This window comes from Taudactylus pleione, unplaced genomic scaffold (assembly GCF_031769625.1).
Source record: "Taudactylus pleione unplaced genomic scaffold, aTauple2 ptg001330l, whole genome shotgun sequence".
NCBI classification, from domain to species: domain Eukaryota; kingdom Metazoa; phylum Chordata; class Amphibia; order Anura; family Myobatrachidae; genus Taudactylus; species Taudactylus pleione.
In genome coordinates, this window is record NW_028285730.1 from 373,708 (window position 1) to 395,235 (window position 21,528).

A 21,528-nucleotide genomic window follows, 5' to 3' on the forward strand; every position below is an offset into this window, starting at 1 on the left:
TGCATTAAGGGGTATTTGGACAGTCCCTCTGGTGGTCTGTACGTGGCACGGGGAGAGACCACCACAGCATTCCGTCTGGACCCTAGTTTAGAGCTGCTGGGCCTACATCATTCTGTGCAGGGTGTAGGCCCGGAGCGATGGGCCTCTTGTACATAGTGGTGTCTAATACATGGTAACCTCTACATTGGCAGGGGGCTCGGACCCCGTTATGGTCCAATAGCAGCAGAAGTCACATGCAGCCCATCCAGCCAATGATCGCTGGGGTCTCTGAGGGGAGCATTAGACTTGTGTTCATCCTGCTTGTTGCTGTAGTGAGTAAAAGTTCCAGAATAACCATGTCAGGGAGAATGATGTATTGTGGTGTATTCAACGCCCGGCCATCCCTGCATGCCTTGCCACAGTTTTGCTATTAGGGCATGCTAAAACTGTTGCAGGGCATGCTGGGATGTGTAGTTCCACAGCAGCTGGGGGTCCGCATGTTGAATACCTCTGATGTATTGGATTTCCCATTAGACTATAGAGCAACCTGATGAATAACGTTGCGGATATTGGCCATAGGGCAGCAAGGGTGTGAGTCCCGCGTCCATAGACGTCTTATGTACCATACTCCCAGCCTGCCCAGAATGACTGGTACGCTCCTTCCAGAGGTGAGAAGGTTCACTGGTAGCTAGGCCAGGGAAGGCGGGAGACTCACTGGTAGCTAGGCCAGGAAAGACGGGAGACTCACTGGTAGCTAGGCCAGGAAAGACGGGAGACTCACTGGTAGCTAGGCCAGGAAAGGCGGGAGACTCACTGGTACCTAGGCCAGGGAAGGCGAGAGACTCACTGGTAGCTAAGCCAGGAAAGGCGGGAAACTCACTGGTAGCTAGGCCAGGGAAGGCGGAAGACTCACTGGTAGCTAGGCCAGGAAAGGCGGGAGACTCACTGGTAGCTAGGCCAGGAAAGGCGGGAGACTCACTGGTAGCTAGGCCAGGAAAGGCGGGAGACTCACTGGTAGCTAGGCCAGGAAAGGCGGGAGACTCACTGGTAGCTAGGACAGGGAAGGCGAGAGACTCACTGGTACCTAGGCCAGGGAAGGCGAGAGACTCACTGGTAGCTAGGCCAGGAAAGGCGGGAGACTCACTGGTAGCTAGGCCAGGAAAGGCGGGAGACTCACTGGTAGCTAGGCCAGGAAAGGCGGGAGACTCACTGGTAGCTAGGCCAGGAAAGGCGGGAGACTCACTGGTAGCTAGGCCAGGGAAGGCGGGAGACCAGGGAAAGCGGAAGACTCACTGGGAGCTAGGCCAGGAAAGGCGGGAGACTCACTGGTAGCTAGGCCAGGAAAGGCAGGAGACTCACTGGTAGCTAGGCCAGGGAAGGCGGGAGACCAGGGAAGGCGGAAGACTCACTGGTAGCTAGGCCAGCAAAGGCGGGAGACTCACTAGTAGCTAGGCCAGGAAAGGCGGGAGACTCACTGGTAGCTAGGCCAGGGAAGGCGGGAGACCAGGGAAGGTGGAAGACTCACTGGTAGCTAGGCCAGGAAAGGCAGGAGACTCACTGGTAGCTAGGCCAGGAAAGGCGGGAGACTCACTGGTAGCTAGGCCAGGAAAGGCGGAAGACTCACTGGTAGCTAGGCCAGGAAAGGCGGGAGACACACTGGTAGCTAGGCCAGGGAAGGCGGGAGACTCACTGGTAGCTAGGCCAGGAAAGGCGGGAGACTCACTGGTAGCTAGGCCAGGAAAGGCGGGAGACAAACTGGTAGCTAGGCCAGGAAAGGCAGGAGACTCACTGGTAGCTAGGCCAGGAAAGGCGGGAGACATAATGGTAGCTAGGCCAGGGAAGGCGGGAGACTCACTGGTAGCTAGGCCAGGAAAGGCGGGAGACTCACTGGTAGCTAGGCCAGGAAAGGCGAGAGACTCACTGGTAGCTAGGCCAGGAAAGGCGGGAGACTCACTGGTAGCTAGGCCAGGAAAGGCGGGAGACTCACTGGTAGCTAGGCCAGGAAAGGCGGGAGACTCACTGGTAGCTAGGCCAGGGAAGGCGGGAGACCAGGGAAGGCGGAAGACTCACTGGGAGCTAGGCCAGGAAAGGCGGGAGACTCACTGGTAGCTAGGCCAGGAAAGGCAGGAGACTCACTGGTAGCTAGGCCAGGGAAGGCGGGAGACCAGGGAAGGCGGAAGACTCACTGGTAGCTAGGCCAGCAAAGGCGGGAGACTCACTAGTAGCTAGGCCAGGAAAGGCGGGAGACTCACTGGTAGCTAGGCCAGGGAAGGCGGGAGACCAGGGAAGGTGGAAGACTCACTGGTAGCTAGGCCAGGAAAGGCAGGAGACTCACTGGTAGCTAGGCCAGGAAAGGCGGGAGACTCACTGGTAGCTAGGCCAGGGAAGGCGGGAGACCAGGGAAAGCGGAAGACTCACTGGTAGCTAGGCCAGGGAAGGCGGAAGACTCACTGGTAGCTAGGCCAGGAAAGGCGGGAGACACACTGGTAGCTAGGCCAGGGAAGGCGGGAGACTCACTGGTAGCTAGGCCAGGAAAGGCGGGAGACTCACTGGTAGCTAGGCCAGGAAAGGCGGGAGACAAACTGGTAGCTAGGCCAGGAAAGGCGGGAGACTCACTGGTAGCTAGGCCAGGAAAGGCGGGAGACATACTGGTAGCTAGGCCAGGGAAGGCGGGAGACTCACTGGTAGCTAGGCCAGGAAAGGCGGGAGACTAACTGGTAGCTAGGCCAGGGAAGGCGGGAGACTCACTGGTAGCTAGGCCAGGAAAGGCAGGAGACCAGGGAAGGTGGAAGACTCACTGGTAGCTAGGCCAGGAAAGGCAGGAGACTCACTGGTAGCTAGGCCAGGAAAGGCAGGAGACTCACTGGTAGCTAGGCCAGGAAAGGCAGGACACTCACTGGTAGCTAGGCCAGGGAAGGCGGGAGACCAGGGAAAGCGGAAGACTCACTGGTAGCTAGGCCAGGGAAGGCGGAAGACTCACTGGTAGCTAGGCCAGGGAAGGCGGAAGACTCCCTGGTAGCTACGCCAGGAAAGGCGGGAGACACACTGGTATCTAGGCCAGGGAAGGCGGGAGACTCACTGGTAGCTAGGCCAGGAAAGGCGGGAGACACACTGGTAGCTAGGCCAGGAAAGGCGGGAGACACACTGGTAGCTAGGCCAGGAAAGGCGGGAGACTCTCTGGTAGCTAGGCCAGGAAAGGCGGGAGACTCACTGGTAGCTAGGCCAGGAAAGGCGGGAGACTCACTGGTAGCTAGGCCAGGAAAGGCGGGAGACACACTGGTAGCTAGGCCAGGGAAGGCGGGAGACTCACTGGTAGCTAGGCCAGGAAAGGCGGGAGACTCACTGGTAGCTAGGCCAGGAAAGGCGGGAGACACACTGGTAGCTAGGCCAGGGAAGGCGGGAGACTCACTGGTAGCTAGGCCAGGAAAGGCGGGAGACTCACTGGTAGCTAGGGGAAGGCGGGAGACTCATTGGTAGCTAAGCCGGGGAAGGCGGGAGACTCACTGGTAGCTAGGCCAGGGAAGGCGGGAGACTCACTGGTAGCTAGGCCAGGAAAGGCGGGAGACACACTGGTAGGTAGGGCAGGGAAGGCAGGAGACTCACTGGTAGCTAGGCCAGGGAAGGCGGGAGACTCACTGGTAGCTAGGCCAGGGAAGGCGGTAGACCAGGGAAAGCGGAAGACTCACTGGTAGCTAGGCCAGGGAAGGCGGGAGACTCACTGGTAGCTAGGCCAGGGAAGGCGGGAGACTCACTGGTAGCTAGGCCAGGGAAGGCGGGAGACTCACTGGTAGCTAGGCCAGGAAAGGCGGGAGACTCACTGGTAGCTAGGCCAGGAAAGGCGGGAGACTCACTGGTAGCTAGGCCAGGAAAGGCGGGAGACTCACTGGTAGCTAGGCCAGGGAAGGCGGAAAACTCACTGATAGCTAGGCCAGGGAAGGCGGAAGACTCACTGGTAGCTAGGCCAGGAAAGGCGGGAGACACACTGGTAGCTAGGCCAGGGAAGGCGGGAGACTCACTGGTAGCTAGGCCAGGGAAGGCGGGAGACACACTGGTAGCTAGGCCAGGAAAGGCGGGAGACCAGGGAAGGCGGAAGACTCACTGGTAGCTAGGCCAGGAAAGGCGGGAGACTCACTGGTAGCTAGGCCAGGAAAGGCGGGAGACTCACTGATAGCTAGGCCAGGGAAGGCGGGAGACCAGGGAAGGCGGAAGACTCACTGGTAGCTAGGCCAGCAAAGGCGGGAGACTCACTGGTAGCTAGGCCAGGAAAGGCGGGAGACTCTCTGGTAGCTAGGCCAGGAAAGGCGGGAGACTCACTGGTAGCTAGGCCAGGAAAGGCAGGAGACTCACTGGTAGCTAGGCCAGGGAAGGCGGGAGACCAGGGAAAGCGGAAGACTCACTGGTAGCTAGGCCAGGGAAGGCGGAAGACTCACTGGTAGCTAGGCCAGGGAAGGCGGAAGACTCCCTGGTAGCTACGCCAGGAAAGGCGGGAGACACACTGGTATCTAGGCCAGGGAAGGCGGGATACTCACTGGTAGCTAGGCCAGGGAAGGCGGGAGACACACTGGTAGCTAGGCCAGGAAAGGCGGGAGACACACTGGTAGCTAGGCCAGGAAAGGCGGGAGACTCACTGGTAGCTAGGCCAGGAAAGGCGGGAGACACACTGGTAGCTAGGCCAGGGAAGGCGGGAGACTCACTGGTAGCTAGGCCAGGAAAGGCGGGAGACTCACTGGTAGCTAGGCCAGGAAAGGCGGGAGACACACTGGTAGCTAGGCCAGGGAAGGCGGGAGACTCACTGGTAGCTAGGCCAGGAAAGGCGGGAGACTCACTGGTAGCTAGGGGAAGGCGGGAGACTCACTGGTAGCTAAGCCAGGGAAGGCGGGAGACTCACTGGTAGCTAGGCCAGGGAAGGCGGGAGACTCACTGGTAGCTAGGCCAGGAAAGGCGGGAGACACACTGGTAGGTAGGGCAGGGAAGGCAGGAGACTCACTGGTAGCTAGGCCAGGGAAGGCGGGAGACTCACTGGTAGCTAGGCCAGGGAAGGCGGTAGACCAGGGAAAGCGGAAGACTCACTGGTAGCTAGGCCAGGGAAGGCGGGAGACTCACTGGTAGCTAGGCCAGGGAAGGCGGGAGACTCACTGGTAGCTAGGCCAGGGAAGGCGGGAGACTCACTGGTAGCTAGGCCAGGAAAGGTGGGAGACTCACTGGTAGCTAGGCCAGGAAAGGCGGGAGACTCACTTGTAGCTAGGCCAGGGAAGGCGGGAGACCTGGGAAAGCGGAAGACTCACTGGTAGCTAGGCCAGGGAAGGCGGAAGACTCACTGGTAGCTAGGCCAGGGAAGGCGGAAGACTCACTGGTAGCTAGGCCAGGAAAGGCGGGAGACACACTGGTAGCTAGGCCAGGGAAGGCGGGAGACTCACTGGTAGCTAGGCCAGGGAAGGCGGGAGACACACTGGTAGCTAGGCCAGGAAAGGCGGGAGACACACTGGTAGCTAGGCCAGGAAAGGCGGGAGACTCACTGGTAGCTAGGCCAGGAAAGGCGGGAGACACACTGGTAGCTAGGCCAGGGAAGGCGGGAGACTCACTGGTAGCTAGGCCAGGAAAGGCGGGAGACTCACTGGTAGCTAGGCCAGGAAAGGCGGGAGACACACTGGTAGCTAGGCCAGGGAAGGCGGGAGACTCACTGGTAGCTAGGCCAGGAAAGGCGCGAGACTCACTGGTAGCTAGGCCAGGGAAGGCGGGAGACTCACTGGTAGCTAGGCCAGGGAAGGCGGGAGACTCACTGGTAGCTAGGCCAGGGAAGGCGGGAGACTCACTGGTAGCTAGGCCAGGGAAGGCGGGAGACACACTGGTAGCTAGGCCAGGAAAGGCGGGAGACTCACTGGTAGCTAGGCCAGGGAAGGCGGGAGACTCACTGGTAGCTAGGCCAGGAAAGGCGGGAGACTCACTGGTAGCTAGGCCAGGAAAGGCGGGAGACTCACTGGTAGCTAGGCCAGGAAAGGCGGGAGACTCACTGGTAGCTAGGCCAGGGAAGGCGGGAGACCAGGGAAGGTGGAAGACTCACTGGTAGCTAGGCCAGGAAAGGCGGGAGTCTCACTGGTAGCTAGGCCAGGGAAGGCGGGAGACTCACTGGTAGCTACGCCAGGAAAGGCGGGAGACTCACTGTTAGCTAGGCCAGGAAAGGCGGGAGACTCACTGGTAGCTAGGCCAGGGAAGGCGGGAGACTCACTGGTAGCTTGGCCAGGGAAGGCGGGAGACTCACTGGTAGCTAGGCCAGGGAAGGCGGGAGACTCACTGGTAGCTAGGCCAGGGAAGGCGGGAGACTCACTGGTAGCTAGGCCAGGGAAGGCGGGAGACTCACTGGTAGCTAGGCCAGGGAAGGCGGGAGATTCGCAGACACCTATCCCGTGTAAATCTCCCATGTGTAGTGTGACCTATGGAGCTTTGTGCCGCTCACAGTAGGACTGTATGACTGTATAAAGTGCTTTATACCCGGTAACCTGACAGATTACAGAGATGACGGCAGTCCTAGCTCACATAGGGGGAGCCCTATTTATGTCCGTCGGTCCTCTCTCCCAGCAGCCTGGAATCGTGTCCCCATTTAAACGGGTCTTCCAGAAGGGGGAGAAGGGGCGAGACAAGAAGGCTCAGGAGAAGGTGACGGAACGGAGGCCTCTACACACGGTGCCAGCGTCGCAGCCCGAGCATCGCGTGGAGCCTGACCTGCTGCTCAATGATTATATTGAGAAAGAAGTCAAGGTACAGCGGCCCCTGCTCCTATGTGTTATCCCAATATTCATCTGTCTGTCTGAGCGAGTCATGCATAGCAACGTCCGCAGGCTTCACATAAGGGATATACGTATGTCATATACTGGGGAATGTGTTTATATATATATGGGATAAGGGTCTCTCTGCTTTCCATTGTATGGGTGTAAGTCACTGTGACCATATCGGGTGAGGCTGCAAGCTAGACATGGTCTCTTAGCCAGAGCCGTAACTAGACTTTTTGGTGCCCTGTGACAGAGAGAGCATTGGCGCCCCCCTCATTTTTCAAAGGGACATAATGCACCCAAAAAAGGGCCATGACCTCATGGGGAAGGGCCAGGGAAGAGATAGGGTAGGCCAGGAGATGCTGGGGATAAATAGGGACATAATATAGTGCACCTGAGAGAGGACCATGGCCTCATGGGGAAGGGCCAGGGAAGAGATAGGAGAGGCCAGGAGATGCTGGGGATAAATAGGGACATAATATAGTGCACCTGAGAGAGGGCCATGGCCTCATGGGGAAGGGCCAGGGAAGAGATAGGGGAGGCCAGGAGATGCTGGGGATAAATAGGGATATAATATAGTGCACCTGAGAGAGGGCCACGGCCTCATGGGGAAGGGCCAGGTAAGAGATAGGGGAGGCCAGGAGATGCTGGGGATAAATAGGGACATAATATAGTGCATCTGAGCCTCATGGGAGGGCCAGGGAAGAGATAGGGGAGGCCAGGAGATGCTGGGGATAAATAGGGATATAATATAGTGCACCTGAGAGAGGGCCATGGCCTCATGGGGAAGGGCCAGGGAAGAGATAGGGGAGGCCAGGAGATGCTGTGGATAAATAGGGACATAATATAGTGCACCTGAGAGAGGGCCATGGCCTCATGGGGAAGGGCCAGGGAAGAGATAGGGGAGGCCAGGAGATGCTGGGGATAAATAGGGATATAATATAGTGCACCTGAGAGAGGGCCATGGCCTCATGGGGAAGGGCCAGGGAAGAGATAGGGGAGGCCAGGAGATGCTGTGGATAAATAGGGACATAATATAGTGCACCTGAGAGAGGGCCATGGCCTCATGGGGAAGGGCCAGGGAAGAGATAGAGGAGGCCAGGAGATGCTGGGGATAAATAGGGACATAATATAGTGCACCTGAGAGAGGGCCATGGCCTCATGGGGAAGGGCCGGGGAAGAGATAGGAGAAGCCAGGAGATGCTGGGGATAAATAGGGATATAATATAGTGCACCTGAGAGAGGGCCATGGCCTCATGGGGAAGAGCCAGGGAAGAGATAGGGGAGGCCAGGAGATGCTGGGGATAAATAGGGACATAATATAGTGCACCTGAGAGAGGGCCACGGCCTCATGGGGAAGGGCCGGGGAAGAGATAGGGGAGGCCAGGAGATGCTGGGGATAAATAGGGACATAATATAGTGCACCTGAGAGAGGGCCACGGCCTCATGGGGAAGGGCCAGGGAAGAGATAGGGGAGGCCAGGAGATGCTGGGGATAAATAGGGACATAATATAGTGCACCTGAGAGAGGGCCACGGCCTCATGGGGAAGGGCCGGGGAAGAGATAGGGGAGGCCAGGAGATGCTGGGGATAAATAGGAACAAAATATAGTGCACCTGAGAGAGGGCCATGGCCTCATGGGGAAGGGCCGGGGAAGAGATAGGGGAGGCCAGGAGAGGCTGGGGATAAATAGGGACATAATATAGTGCACCTGAGAGAGGGCCACGGCCTCATGGGGAAGGGCCAGGGAAGAGATAGGGGAGGCCAGGAGATGCTGGGGATAAATAGGGACATAATATAGTGCACCTGAGAGAGGGCCATGGCCTCATGGGGAAGGGCCGGGGAAGAGATAGGGGAGGCCAGGAGATGCTGGGGATAAATAGGAACATAATATAGTGCACCTGAGAGAGGGCCATGGCCTCATGGGGAAGGGCCGGGGAAGAGATAGGGGAGGCCAGGAGATGCTGGGGATAAATAGGAACATAATATAGTGCACCTGAGAGAGGGCCATGGCCTCATGGGGAAGGGCCAGGGAAGAGATAGGGGAGGCCAGGAGATGCTGGGGATAAATAGGGACATAATATAGTGCACCTGAGAGAGGGCCATGGCCTCATGGGGAAGGGCCGGGGAAGAGATAGGGGAGACGCTGGGGATGAAATAAAAGGAAGCTACAAGTGAGACTGATAATAAACAGAAATGTGACAGGCCAAAACAGCGCCCCCTGACCTGTGGTGCCCTGTGCGATAGCATCGGCCGCACTACCCTAGCAACGGCCCTGCTCTTAGTATTTCTTAATAATACAGTATGAGTGCATTATTCCTACTAATACGCAAGGTTACTCCATGAACCCCTATAATATGTGCGTATATATACAGTCAGGTGCATAAATATTGGGACATTGACAGAATTTTCAGATTTTGGCCTCTAGTCACCACCACCATGGCTTTGAAATGAAACAAATAAGATGTGCTTTAACTGCAGACTTTCAGATTTAATTTGAGGGTAATTACATCCAAATCAGGTGAATGGTGTAGGAATTACAACGGTTTCTATATGTGCCTCCCACTTTTTAAGGGGCCAAAAGTAATGGGACAAACTAAACAATCCTAAATCTAACTTTCACTTTTTAATACTTTGTTGCAAATCCTTTGCAGGCAATTACAGCCTGAAGTCTGGAACGCATAGACATCACCAGACGCTGCGTTTCATCCCTGGTGATGCTCTGCCAGGCCTCTACTGCAAATGTCTTCAGTTCCTGCTTGTTCTTGGGGCATTTTCCCTTCAGTTTTGTCTTCATCAAGTGAAATGCATGCTCAATCTGATTCAGGTCAGGGGATTGACTTGGCCATTGCATAACATTCCACTTTTTAGCCTTAAAAAACTCTTTGGTTGCTTTTGCAGTATACTTCGGGTCATTGTCCATCTGCACTGTGAAGCGCCGTCCAATGAGTTCTGAAGCATTTGACTGAATATGAGCATATAATATTGCCTGAAACACTTCAGAATTTATTCTACTGCTTTTGTCAAAGTCACATCATCAATAAATATAAGGGAACCAGTTCCATTGGCAGCCATACATGCCCACGCCATGACACTACCACCACCATGCTTCACTGATGAGGTGGTATGTTTTGGATCATGAGCAGTTCCTTTCCTTCTCCATACTCTTCTCTTCTCATCACTCTGGTACAAGTTGATCTTTGTCTCATCTGTCCATAGGATGTTGTTCCAGAACTGTAATGGCTTTTTTAGATATTGTTTGGCAAACTCTAATCTGGTCTTCCTGTGTTTGTGGCTCACCAATGGTTTACATCTTGTGGTGAACCCTCTATATTCACTCTTGTGAAGTCTTCTCTTGATTGTTGACTTTGACACATTTACATCTACCTCCTGGAGAGTGTTCTTGATTTGGCCAACTGTTGTGAAGGGGTTTTTCTTCACCAGGGAAATAATTCTTCTGTCATCCACCACAGTTGTTTCCCGTGGTCTTCCGGGTCTTTTGGTGTTGCTGAGCTCTCCGATGCGTTCTTTCTTTTTAAGAATGTTCCAAACAGTTGATTTGGCCACACCTAATGTTTTTGCTATCTCTCTGATGGGTTTATTTTGATTTTTCAGCCTAATGATGGCTTGCTTCGCTGTTAGTGACAGCTCTTTGGATCTCATATTGAGAGTCGACAGCAACTGATTCCAAATGCAAATGTCACACCTAGAATCAACTCCAGACCTTTTACCTGCTTAATTGATAATGAAATAACGAGGGAATAACCCACACCTGTCCATGAAATAGCTTTTGAGTTGATAGTCCCATTACTTTTGGCCCCTTAAAAAGTGGGAGGCACATATAGAAACCGTTGTAATGCCTACACCATTCACCTAATTTGGATGGAATTACCCTCAAATGAAATCTGAAAGTCTGCAGGTAAAGCACATCTTGTTTGTTTCATTTCAAAGCCATTGTGGTTGTGAATAGAGGCCAAAATATGAAAATTCTGTCAAATTTCCCAATATTTATGCACCTGACTGTAATACATTATTATTATTAATAATAATTATATCTCCCTACCTCTAGTATTTGGGGCAGCTGACCTCTATTCCCGGATACCTCAATCCTTCCAGCCGGACAGAGATCCTGCAGCTCCTGGACAATGCTAAGGTGAGGAGCCCTGCGGAGCGGATTACACGCACATTGTACAGAGATCCGTTCTTAGAAACCATTTTGCGGTTTGAGAGTTGATTTGCTCCACGTTAATTTGTCCCCTGTGTTCTATGGGAGTTTGTGGCCGATATATATTTCTTAGGGTGCCCGTCCGTGCTCTGGGGTATAACACTGTGCCCTGTAGCCATGCCATAAAAGCTGCTTATAAACTCTTTGTTTTCCCTTTAAATAAGCTCCACCTGTAATACATGAAATATTCCAGTGTAACCTCCGTCCCGCTTCCTTTTGTAAATCTTTTTATCCAAATGTACAGAAGTGCTGGTTATATGGGGGAAATTCAATTGTTTTTGGGCGCCCTGCACTCAGTGGAAACTATTCAATTGTTGCTCAGTTCGGGCGCGAATACAACGGGCGCCCGTTATTTGTGCGAGCAGAAATTTGTGAAAAGTCCGGCTTTTCTCACATTGTCCTTGTTGCGCCCGATCGTATAGATGAGTTTAGCCGCGTAACCCGGTCTATTTGGGCACGACCAGCATGACAAAGGAATGGGCACCAAAACAACAATTGCAAATCGCCCTGTATAAAGTGACGGGCGGTAGTGTGCGGCGGGGCCCACTAAAACAGCTGAATCACCCCTATTATTATTGTGAGGTGATTTAGGGGGAGCAATGTAAGTTTGGCGCAATAAATTCTATGTGACCGTGCTGCAATTGTGCGACACGACGCTTGGTGATGATTGGCTGGGAAAGTTGCAGCTAATTACAACCACAACACTGTTCTACGCCATCTGTAGACAGCTGTATTTTCGGGGGGTATGGTTCATTGGGTCTACATTGTCTAGATAGACAATGTTTAGGTAGGCAATGGAAGATAGACAGGCAATACATAGACAGGGACTGAAGGAGGTTGACAGAGTCTGAAGGTCGACTGGTAACAAGGTCGACAGGGACTGACGGTCGACAGGGAATAGGTCGGCAGGTACTAAACGTCAACAGGCAGGTCGACAGGGTCATAAGGTCGACACACTAAAGGTCGACTGGTCTGAACGTCGACAGGCAGTAGGTCGACACTCATATAGTCAAATGGTCGACACTTTTTTTTTTTTTAGGGTTAGGCACTTACTCCGACGGGTTGACTAGTATGAAGGTCGACAGGCAGTAGGTCGACACTTATATAGTCAAATGGTCGACACCTTTATTTTTTGGGGGGTTAGGCACTTACTCTGACGGTTAGGGTTAGGCACTTCGGGTTAGGCACCAAGAGGAGGGTTAGGAATAAAGTTTAGGGCAAAAATCAAACAAAAACATGTGTCGACCATTTGCATGTCGACTGAGTGTCGACCCAATGACCCTGTCGACCTTCAGTCCCTTTGACCTTCAGCCTGTCGACATTCGTACCTGTCGACCTTGTTACCAGTTTGCCTTTAGTGTGTCGACCTTCTGACCCTGTCGACCTTTTGCCTGTCGACCTTCAGACCCTGTCGACCTTCGGTCCCTGTCTATTGCCTATCTTCCATTGTGTACCTAAACACTGTGTATATAGACAATGTAGACCTAAAGACCGGATACCATTTTCGGGTACACTTATTTATGTATCCAGTTACTACCAGCGCTGGGATCCTGCTGCTACTGCGTGTTTTATGGGAAACTGTTTAACAAAGGTTTATACAAATGATTAATGTAAAAATCTCCTGTACTGAGTGTGTTGTCTAAGTACAGCCTGTAATCCTCGGGCGCTTATGGAAGACTGGTCACATAATAAATCTCAGTAATATAAATTCATGGTGCATTAAAAGGCAAATTAGGGAATCCTCTGTTGATTTTCATTATTCCCCCATTGGTAATTACAAAAATCAGATGATCAACTGCATGGAAGTACGTGATGTTCCCGTATATCGGCTTTTCTTAGCGTGTTCCTCACATGTGAACCAATAAACCCAAAGCACCGATCTGCTGCGTTATCCTAGATTACTTTAATATGTTAAAAAAATCACATTACAATGAACACAGATTACTTCTAGCAGCTGTTCTAGTCCTTGTACTAGTACCGGATACCACCCTGTTATATGGCGTGTAATAGCGTCTGTATGATAAAGTTCTCTCCGCCCCGGCCTGTCTTTATAATGACATACACATACTGTTATATAGTGATATTAATCTCTGCAGCTTTATAGTCTACACCAATGAGTTTTATACCATTTAAATTCATGAGTGCAGAAAGGAGTCTGACATCACTCTGATCCGTTCCTGATTGTAAATACGACCCCTGTGGTAACTGAACTCACATTGACAAAGATCCCTGAAGGGGCTGAAACGGGAGAGCAGACGTGCCATAAAAGACCGCTGTTATTGAAAGCTGTGTGCTCTGCGGGTGGTCCCGGGAATCTAGCTAACTTTATAACATGCACATAAGTTCCAAAAGCCACGGGATAGCAGTATGTACAGGAAATGGTAGGTTGTGCCACCGTACTGTGACATCTTGGAAATGGCCAGACCTGCATCAGGTGTAATCTGGCATCTCATGAGTCAGTTTGAACACCGGCTAGGCTGCTCGTGGCAAGGTGACGTAAATTTATCAGTGTTCGAATAGTGTACGATAGTGGGTGCCTGACGAATAGGAGACGAATGGGACATTCCATTTCCGTTGTCGTGCGGACATTCAGCCTTTTTTCTATGGAGTCGTGTCTACCGGGAATACCTCATGGATGGTATTACCACCCACCGTGGACAACGCAGTGTCCGACCACAGGTGCTTAATGATTGTGACCAGCGGCGTCTGGCTAGAATTGTCCATGGTAACGGACAAGCGACCCTGGCTCACATCACATCCACATACAATGCAGAAGGTACCAGATGCATATCCAGCAGGACAGTGCAGAAGTCTTTAGCTTCCATGGGATATGCAGAAGGCCCACCAGAGCACCCCTGTGAGCACTACGACACCAGACGCAGCGCCTCACCTGGACTCGCGATGTTGCTAATTGGACCCTGGAGGACTGGTAACATGTGGCGTGGCCCAATGAATCGCTGTTCCTGTTGTTCTGGGCTGATGGTAGTGCTCGGGTGTGACGCAAACCCCATGAGGCCATGGACCCCAGTTGTCATCAAGGCACCGTGCAGGCTGGTGGTGGTTCCATAATGGTGTGGGGTGTGTGCACGTGGCATGGGTTGGGTCAGCTGGTCCACCTGGACATGTCATTGACCGGTAACCACTACGTCGCACTGCTTGATGACCATTTGCAGCCTTTCGTGGACTCCCATGTACCCCCACAATGATGGAATATTCCAGCAGGATAATGCAGTGTCATCGGTCCCAAGTTGTCCAGAATTGGTTTGAAGAACATTATGGAGAGTTCTGACGAATGGTGTGGCCGCCACGTTCGCCTAACATGAACCCAAATCGAGCAATTTTAGGACATGGTGGAGAGGTCCATTCACACCCAAGATCCTGCACCTACAAATATCAGGGAGCTGTGGGAAGAAATCCTGACGGCAGGGGTCAACATCTCTCCAGAGGTCTTCCGTCCACTTGTGAAATTGATGCCACGTTGCGTTGCTGCGCTTTGCCGGGCTAGAGGGTCCTACACGATACTAGGCACCTATCCCATGACTTTTGGCACTGCAGGGTACAGACCTTATTACACGCTTATATAAGCTTATACACGCTATATATTGTGTATTATATAAGAAGATGTTTTCCGGATTGTAAATTCTGTTAGACGAATTCTCTCTTTACTTGTTCATTATTAGGAGCAAAGTTTCTTACATCTAGCTAAAATAAAGCCGATGTACGTGGACTCCAGGGAAGAGCCACCTGCGTACGCACAGCTGATCTTCTGATGTGTTTTTATAAGTAAAGTACCAAAGAAGAACAAAGCAGAGGGTTCCCCATGAGCGTATAATTCTCTGAGTTAATATTACTGTCATTTATTATGTGACCTGTTTCTCATCATCGCCTAAGGATTATCCACCTTATTCATACATGTTTCCATGGATTTATAGGGTCTGCCACAATGATTTTGGCTGCTGGAACAGAGGGCCTGATTCAAACCCGGTCGCAAGCGCTGAGCACTCGCAACCGGGTCAATGGTGGCCCAGAGCACATGCGCACGACGGAGCCGGCTCTGTCGTGCGCATGCGCGAGACCCGGATAGCGACGCGCAATCCGTCGCTACGGGTCTCGTACCAAAGGGGGCGTGCTGTCGATGTTGAGTGACAGCACGCCCCCTTTGGTGGGCGGGCCGGGGGAGTGGCTGCCCATACGGAGGCATTCCCATGAGAACGCCTACTGTCTGGGGGCGGCCGCACTGACATCACGAGTGATGTCAGTGGGAGAGCTTTCGGCTCTGATAGAGCCGAAATCTCTCTGGGGCTTGCGGCAACGAGACCCTACCACAAGGGTCTCGTCTGAAGCCCGATGGTCGCGATGGTCTTGACCATCGCGACCATCTTCCTGGCCGCTCGCTATAGCTGTGGGTGGTCACCCACAGCTATGCGAGCGGCCAGGAGGTCACTGCAGAAAAAAATAGCCCGTCCCTGATTCAGAGCGAGCGCTCTGTCAGAGTGTCCGGCTCTGAATCAGGCCCTGAATCTGTGCTGTTTCTATGCATGTGTGTTGTCCTGTAAGATTTGACTGCATCCCGTTAACCCCTGAGGCCACTGTGCTTTATACACAGAGACTGCACCAGCTCCCAGCTCAGCTGACCCAGGAACACGACGCGCTCATCAGCTTGTCTGCGTACAACGTCAAGGTGGTGTGGAGGGACGGCGAGGACGTCATACTCAGAGTGCCCATTCACGACATCGCTGCCGTCTCCTACATCCGAGATGACTGTCTGCATTTGGTGCTGCTGAAAACGGGTGAGGTGCCGTGTTGTATCAGAGCCGAGAGCACTCCCACTGACACCACTTGTGATGTCAGTGGGGCCAGCCCCAGACGGTAGGCGTTCCCTTGGGAACTCCTATGTCTGGCCAGCCACCTCCCCGGCACGCCCACCAAAGGGTGTGCTGTCACTCACCATCGACAGCACGCCCCCTTTGTAGCGAGATCCATAGCGACGGCTTGGCCATCGCTATCCGGGTCTCGCGCATGCGCACTGGGCCAACATCGACCAGCTTGATTATGTTGTGTAATAATAAATAAGTGCATATAGATGAGTCCACATACACCCGGCCTCAAATGGCACCAGATCGCCCTGTCTGGAGCGCCACGGATTTAACCGCGCCATGCAAGTTTTTTGCACCAGGTGTCTCGCGCCAAAAGGCACAGAAAGGATAGGTGTGTGAGGATACACCGGCATTTACACGCTACACAAATAACTGTACAGTAAAGAACAGCCGCATCATTGTAAGACCCTCATGAAACAAGTTGCAGCCCCTCCCGATTTCTGCTATCTCTCTGCAGTGCTGGGGCAGCGCCAGTGTCTGGTGGGTATAAGAGCTGATAAACTGCCACCGTCTAACCCGCTGTCTTCTCTCCTCTCCTTGCCGTATAGCACAGGATCCCGGGATCTCTCCCAGCCAGAGCCTGTCCGCAGAGAGTGCCAAAGTCTTTACCTCCGGATCCCTGTGTGAGTGCGGGACGGGCCCCGTAGAATCGTGCTGTCTGGTTATCCTGGCTACTGAGAGTAAAGTAATGGCCCCCACCTTTTCCCATTGTTACCAGTGTTCCCATCGACTCTCCTGTCGTGTGAGGTGTGACCGCTCTTCTGTGTCTTCTCTGCCTGCAGGCGGCCGCGGAGGAACTGTGCTCGCTGCTGGGACAGGTCTTCCAGATCGTGTACACGGAATCCACCATCGACTTCCTAGACAGGGCCATATTTGATGGTGCGTCCACTCCCACCCGCCATATGTCCTTACACAGCGGTACGTGAGCGGGACGTAAACCGAGACTGCTCCCCATACTGTACAGATCTGAGCGCCGGTTCCGTTTTCTATATTGGGAATGATGCCGCTGGGGTTAGATGTCGTTGCCTTTCTTGTATACTGTATATGTTTGTAAAGGATATATGAATATATAGGAAGTAATGGGAGGCTGGACAACCTCATTATGAACAGAGCTTGGTTGGATGGGGCAGATCCAGGTGATATACACCTCTGTAATGTACAGCCTGCATTATGACTGTGGGCCTGATTCAGAGCCGGACGCTATTTGCGGACGGTCGTTCAAGAAAAGGGGGTGGCTATTCAAATGAACCGTTTGCTCTTTGCGGTCTGTTGACGCCTCCATGTCTGAACGAGCGAACCAAACTTGCAGTCGTTTTTTGGATAACTACGCCCCCTGGCCGCTCGCATCCTACGTCATGTCCGCTATTTATTAGACTAATCGAGTATATCGACCAGCGTATGAACTGCTCGCTATTCTTGTGGTTGGTTTTTCCTACCACAATCTTGCGAGCAGTTCTGGCTATAAAATAACCCAGTGACGTGGTCAATGACGCTGCTGTATTAATTATGCACATCCATAAAACGCCCGTTTTGACCTTTAAGCGCGCCTGCGGTCGGATCTCCACTCCCCGTTTTCAAGCACCTTCCTCTGTTACCACCCACATACGCCTCCTCCTGTCACTCAAAATAGCAGGCATTCGCTATTTAGCGAACAAACGATTTTCGACCGCACTGACTGCTTCGCGCATGCGTATTAAAATCCGTACGCATGCGCAGTTGGGCAAACATCGCTCGGAACGAACGAGCGGCCGCTTACGAGCGGCTCTGAATCAGGCCCTGTGACAGCTGTTAGTGTATAGATGGACCCCACTCACAAGCCCATTAATGGGACCCCTGAGTTACAGATTATAGTTCTCCCTCTCCTTTGCCCCCACATTCCATTTCTTGCCCTATCCTGCCGCTCCCAGCTCAGCTACGTCACTGGCATCAGACCCTTCCTCTCCCAGGATGCCACCAAAACTTTTCTCCACTCACAGACCATTTGTTGTCAGGACTACTGAGACTCTCTCCTTACTGGCCTCCCCCTGCTCCCTACTTGCTCCTCTCCAATCTGTACTTAATGTTGTAGCTAGACTTACCCTCCTCTCCTGCTGCTCCACATCTGCCTCCCCTCTCTGCCAAGCCTGGCTTCCCTTCCCCTACAGAACCCTCTTCAGACACCTCACCCTCATGTACAAGGCCCTCTCCAACTCCACAGCTCCCTACACCTCAGCCCTCTTCTTCATATATACTCCCTGCTGCCGTCTCTGGTCAGCCAATGATCTCCATCTTTCCTCCCCTCTAGTAATTACCTCTCACTCCCAAACACCATCTCCCTCGTTCCTCAGAATTTCCCCCAGCTTCAAACTGTCATTGAAATCCCACCTGTTCATAAAAGCCTATCCGTCCACCACTTAACCCTGTCACCACCTCGCCCCCTTTCGTCATCCATCTCTCCCACTCTTACCCTTAGCTCCCCCTACACTGGCTCACCCCATGTGCCAACCATTTGTCTGCCCCATCCCTTCATGCCAGGTACACACTAAGTGATATGTTGCCCAATCCAGCAGATTGGAGCGACATATCGGGCACATCAGCCAATGTGTACCTGCGAATGTCGCTGATGAAGCCCGCTCCCACGCGTCGTTGGCTACATTGCGCCATGGTTAATGACTGCCCCTGCCATTGCATCGTCGCTGCTGGCATCGGCACTTGCCGATGCCAGCGCCACGCCAGATCCCATCACTTAAGAGGTCGATTCACACTAGACGTCGTCTAGTGTGGTCCGGCCTTTAGACTGTAAGCGCCAATGAGCAGGGCCCTCCTGGTCTCATTACCAATTGCTGCGCTGTGCCCTTTCCTCCTTGGGCTCTCTCTGTACTCCACTCCTCTATTATCTTTCTACTTCTTTCAGTGGCTGTAAACCTGTGAGCTGTGCCCACGCTAATGGGCACATGTTTGCGCTGACTATATGCCTTGCACCCCATTATATACATCCCGGCTATATAAGTGTTGAGAGTTTTAGCGTTATTTGTTTACTGTCTTGTACATTTGTACCGTGTACTGTATTGTTGTGTGCCCTCTGTACAGCGCTGTTGACCACATATGGCAGCCTATATATAATGGTCAATAATAATATTAGTCTGCGTTCCCCGACACGCTCTGGTACGTGTTGGCGATGGCAGCAAAACATAGTAATTTGGCTGCAGGGGGGCAGGTAATGACACCAGACTGCAAGGTCTATTTATCAGCCGTGAAAAGCGTGGAGAAGCGACCAATGGAGAAGTTGCTCATAGCAACCATTCAGCTCCTACTTATTGTTTAATACACTGTACTTAATAAATGCTACTTCAAAGCTGATTGGTTGCTATGGGCAACTTCTCCACCTGTCACTTCTCCACACTTTTGACTGCTTGATAAATAGACCCCTGTGTCCTCTGTTTCCCTGAGATCCGGGATGTGTGTGACCCTCGTACGTTGCTCATTTCAGATGACTCTTCCAGCAAGCTGGAGGGGAAGGAGGCCTACGAGGAAGTCGGAGCCTTGTAAGTATCGTTATTTACACTACACAAAATATACTGACGCCAACTAAAATTAATAACATATATGTTTATGTATCGGTGATCGCATTAGTTCATGTACAGTCTTCTATGATTCGTTACTCTAAAGCGCGCCCACAGAGCAGTGTCATGCACTTCTGATCACATGGCTCTGATCGTAATCTTGCAGAAAAAAATACTATACGGCAGGAGGAGCAAGCCAATAAAGTTAATACCAGCACCGCTGTGGTTGTTCTCTGTTTGGGGAACAATAAAGTTAATACCAGTACAGCAGTGTTGTTCCCTGTTTGGAGAACAATAAAGTTAATACAAGCACAGCGGTGGTTGTTCTCTGTTTGGAGAACAATAAAGTTAATACCAGCACAGTGGTGGTGGTTCTTTGTTTGAGGAACAATAAAGTTAATACCAGTATAGCATTGGTTGTTCCCTGTTTGGAGAACAATAAAGTTAATACCAGCACAGCATTGGTTGTTCTCTGTTTGGAGAACAATAAAGTTAATACCAGCACAGCATGGTTGTTCTCTGTTTGGAGAACAATAAAGTTAATACCAGCACAGCATTGGTTGTTCTCTGTTTGGGGAACAATAAAGCTCTGTTGAAAACGAGAGGAAGAGAGAATTGTAGCTTTTAATAAAATATGTAAAAATATAATAAATGTATTGTAGCTGATGATTTATGTGGTGGTGATGAATATGCCTGTGCTACAATTTGTTATTAATAATCTACATTGATTTATATTACCCTACGTTGGCCATTTATGAAGGAGTCGGGGTTTAGTGAAATAGGAGAGTTCTGAATCCACAGCCCTGGTGGTAACTAGGCGGCTATTCCGCTACTTTGTGGGCTGGTAGCCAGAGCCCTGCGCCATTCTCAGGTGCGCGTACAGGGAATGGGCGCTTGAAGCCGTGCAGATAACCACAGTAGTACGTGGTCCTGATATGGCTGTCCGGGCCTACAACAACTTTGACTGCTCTTAAGAGTCAGGCCGAAAACGATGCACCTTTATATTTGTGCACACATGCGGCCAAATGTTGCCTCCGCACCAGGCCCTCCATCTTTATTCCTATCCTGGGATGTGGGCAGTTTGCGGGCACTGACTCCATTGTAATGAGTGTTTCCGCTATTTTCCCAATAGCTCTTTCCAGGGCTCCGTGGATGGCGATGGGAACTCTCCTCATAACAAGACGGCCAGCGAGAGTGAGCTGAGCGCCACGGCGGCGGAACTGCTGCATGACTATATGATGACGGTAAGGCCACGTGCACGAGACGGGATAGGCCGCTCTAAGGTCGTGTGACTAGTGAGTCTGCACCTTCATAACGGAGCAGTAACCTTATTTCTGGCATTCTACAACCTGCGGCAATGTGACCAATCACAATGGGGACCCAGATCCTGATGGCCACCTGCAAAGCCTTAGAAGGCATCCCCCGGCCGTAGCGCCATGGGATCCGTGGGCTTTACTTCAGATTATGTGGCCGTTTATTGTTCCGTGGCTGGTGGTTTCTCACTTTTCCATCGCTGATCTTTTATTTTGTCTCATTTAACAGTTAAGAACCAAACTTTCCTCACAAGAAATCCAGCAGTTTGCGATGCTCATCCACGAGTACCGGAACGGCGCCTCCATCCACGAGTTCTGCATCAACCTCCGCCAGCTGTACGGGGACAGCAGGAAGTTCCTGCTACTCGGTAAGGAGAGACCAGTGGTCAGGGGAACCTTGGGCAGCATTCGACAGATGGCGCATATATAACTGGTGCAGGCAGTGTGGGGCAGAGATCACATTGGGTGCTGCTGGCCCAGTCCCTCCTTTCAGTCTATGGACTGTTGGAGTAATGGGTTAGCGGCGATGTCAGCAAATGAATAACTGGTGATAGGTAGAAACCGGCACCGTGTATTGTAGTGGGTTGGGTCAGATGCTTTTTTTAAAATTTTAGATCACTGTAACCAGTCATGAAGGGGTTAACTTCTAGATTTATCTTCTACAGTCACCAGGGTGTATGAAGCGGGCACCTCGATTGCTGGCACATTGAAGTTAATGGGGGCACTCTTGCCCAGAGCATATGGGCTCCTGTGATGTCCCCAGTCACCTGAGTGTGCCCGCAGGGAGCAGTTAGATCATAGTCCCACGTGTGGCGCCACCTTACAC

General features: G+C 52.3%; 1 protein-coding gene across 5 annotated transcripts in view; it reads left to right on the top strand.

Moving 5' to 3' along the window:
- Positions 1-21,528, top strand: part of CCM2 (CCM2 scaffold protein) — a 52,544-nt gene that overhangs the window by 29,075 nt on the left and 1,941 nt on the right. For 2 of the 5 annotated variants that reach the window (XM_088463177.1, XM_088463176.1), the window contains exons 3-10: positions 6,556-6,735; positions 10,815-10,898; positions 15,577-15,760; positions 16,396-16,532; positions 16,630-16,765; positions 19,317-19,371; positions 20,522-20,633; positions 20,932-21,070. In XM_088463177.1, coding sequence (XP_088319303.1) covers positions 6,556-6,735; positions 10,815-10,898; positions 15,577-15,760; positions 16,396-16,532; positions 16,630-16,765; positions 19,317-19,371; positions 20,522-20,633; positions 20,932-21,070 — 1,027 coding nt within the window. The remainder of the gene's footprint in view (positions 1-6,555; positions 6,736-10,814; positions 10,899-15,576; positions 15,761-16,395; positions 16,533-16,629; positions 16,766-19,316; positions 19,372-20,521; positions 20,634-20,931; positions 21,071-21,528) is intronic. The other 3 variants (XM_088463179.1, XM_088463180.1, XM_088463181.1) reach the window with 2 other exon arrangements.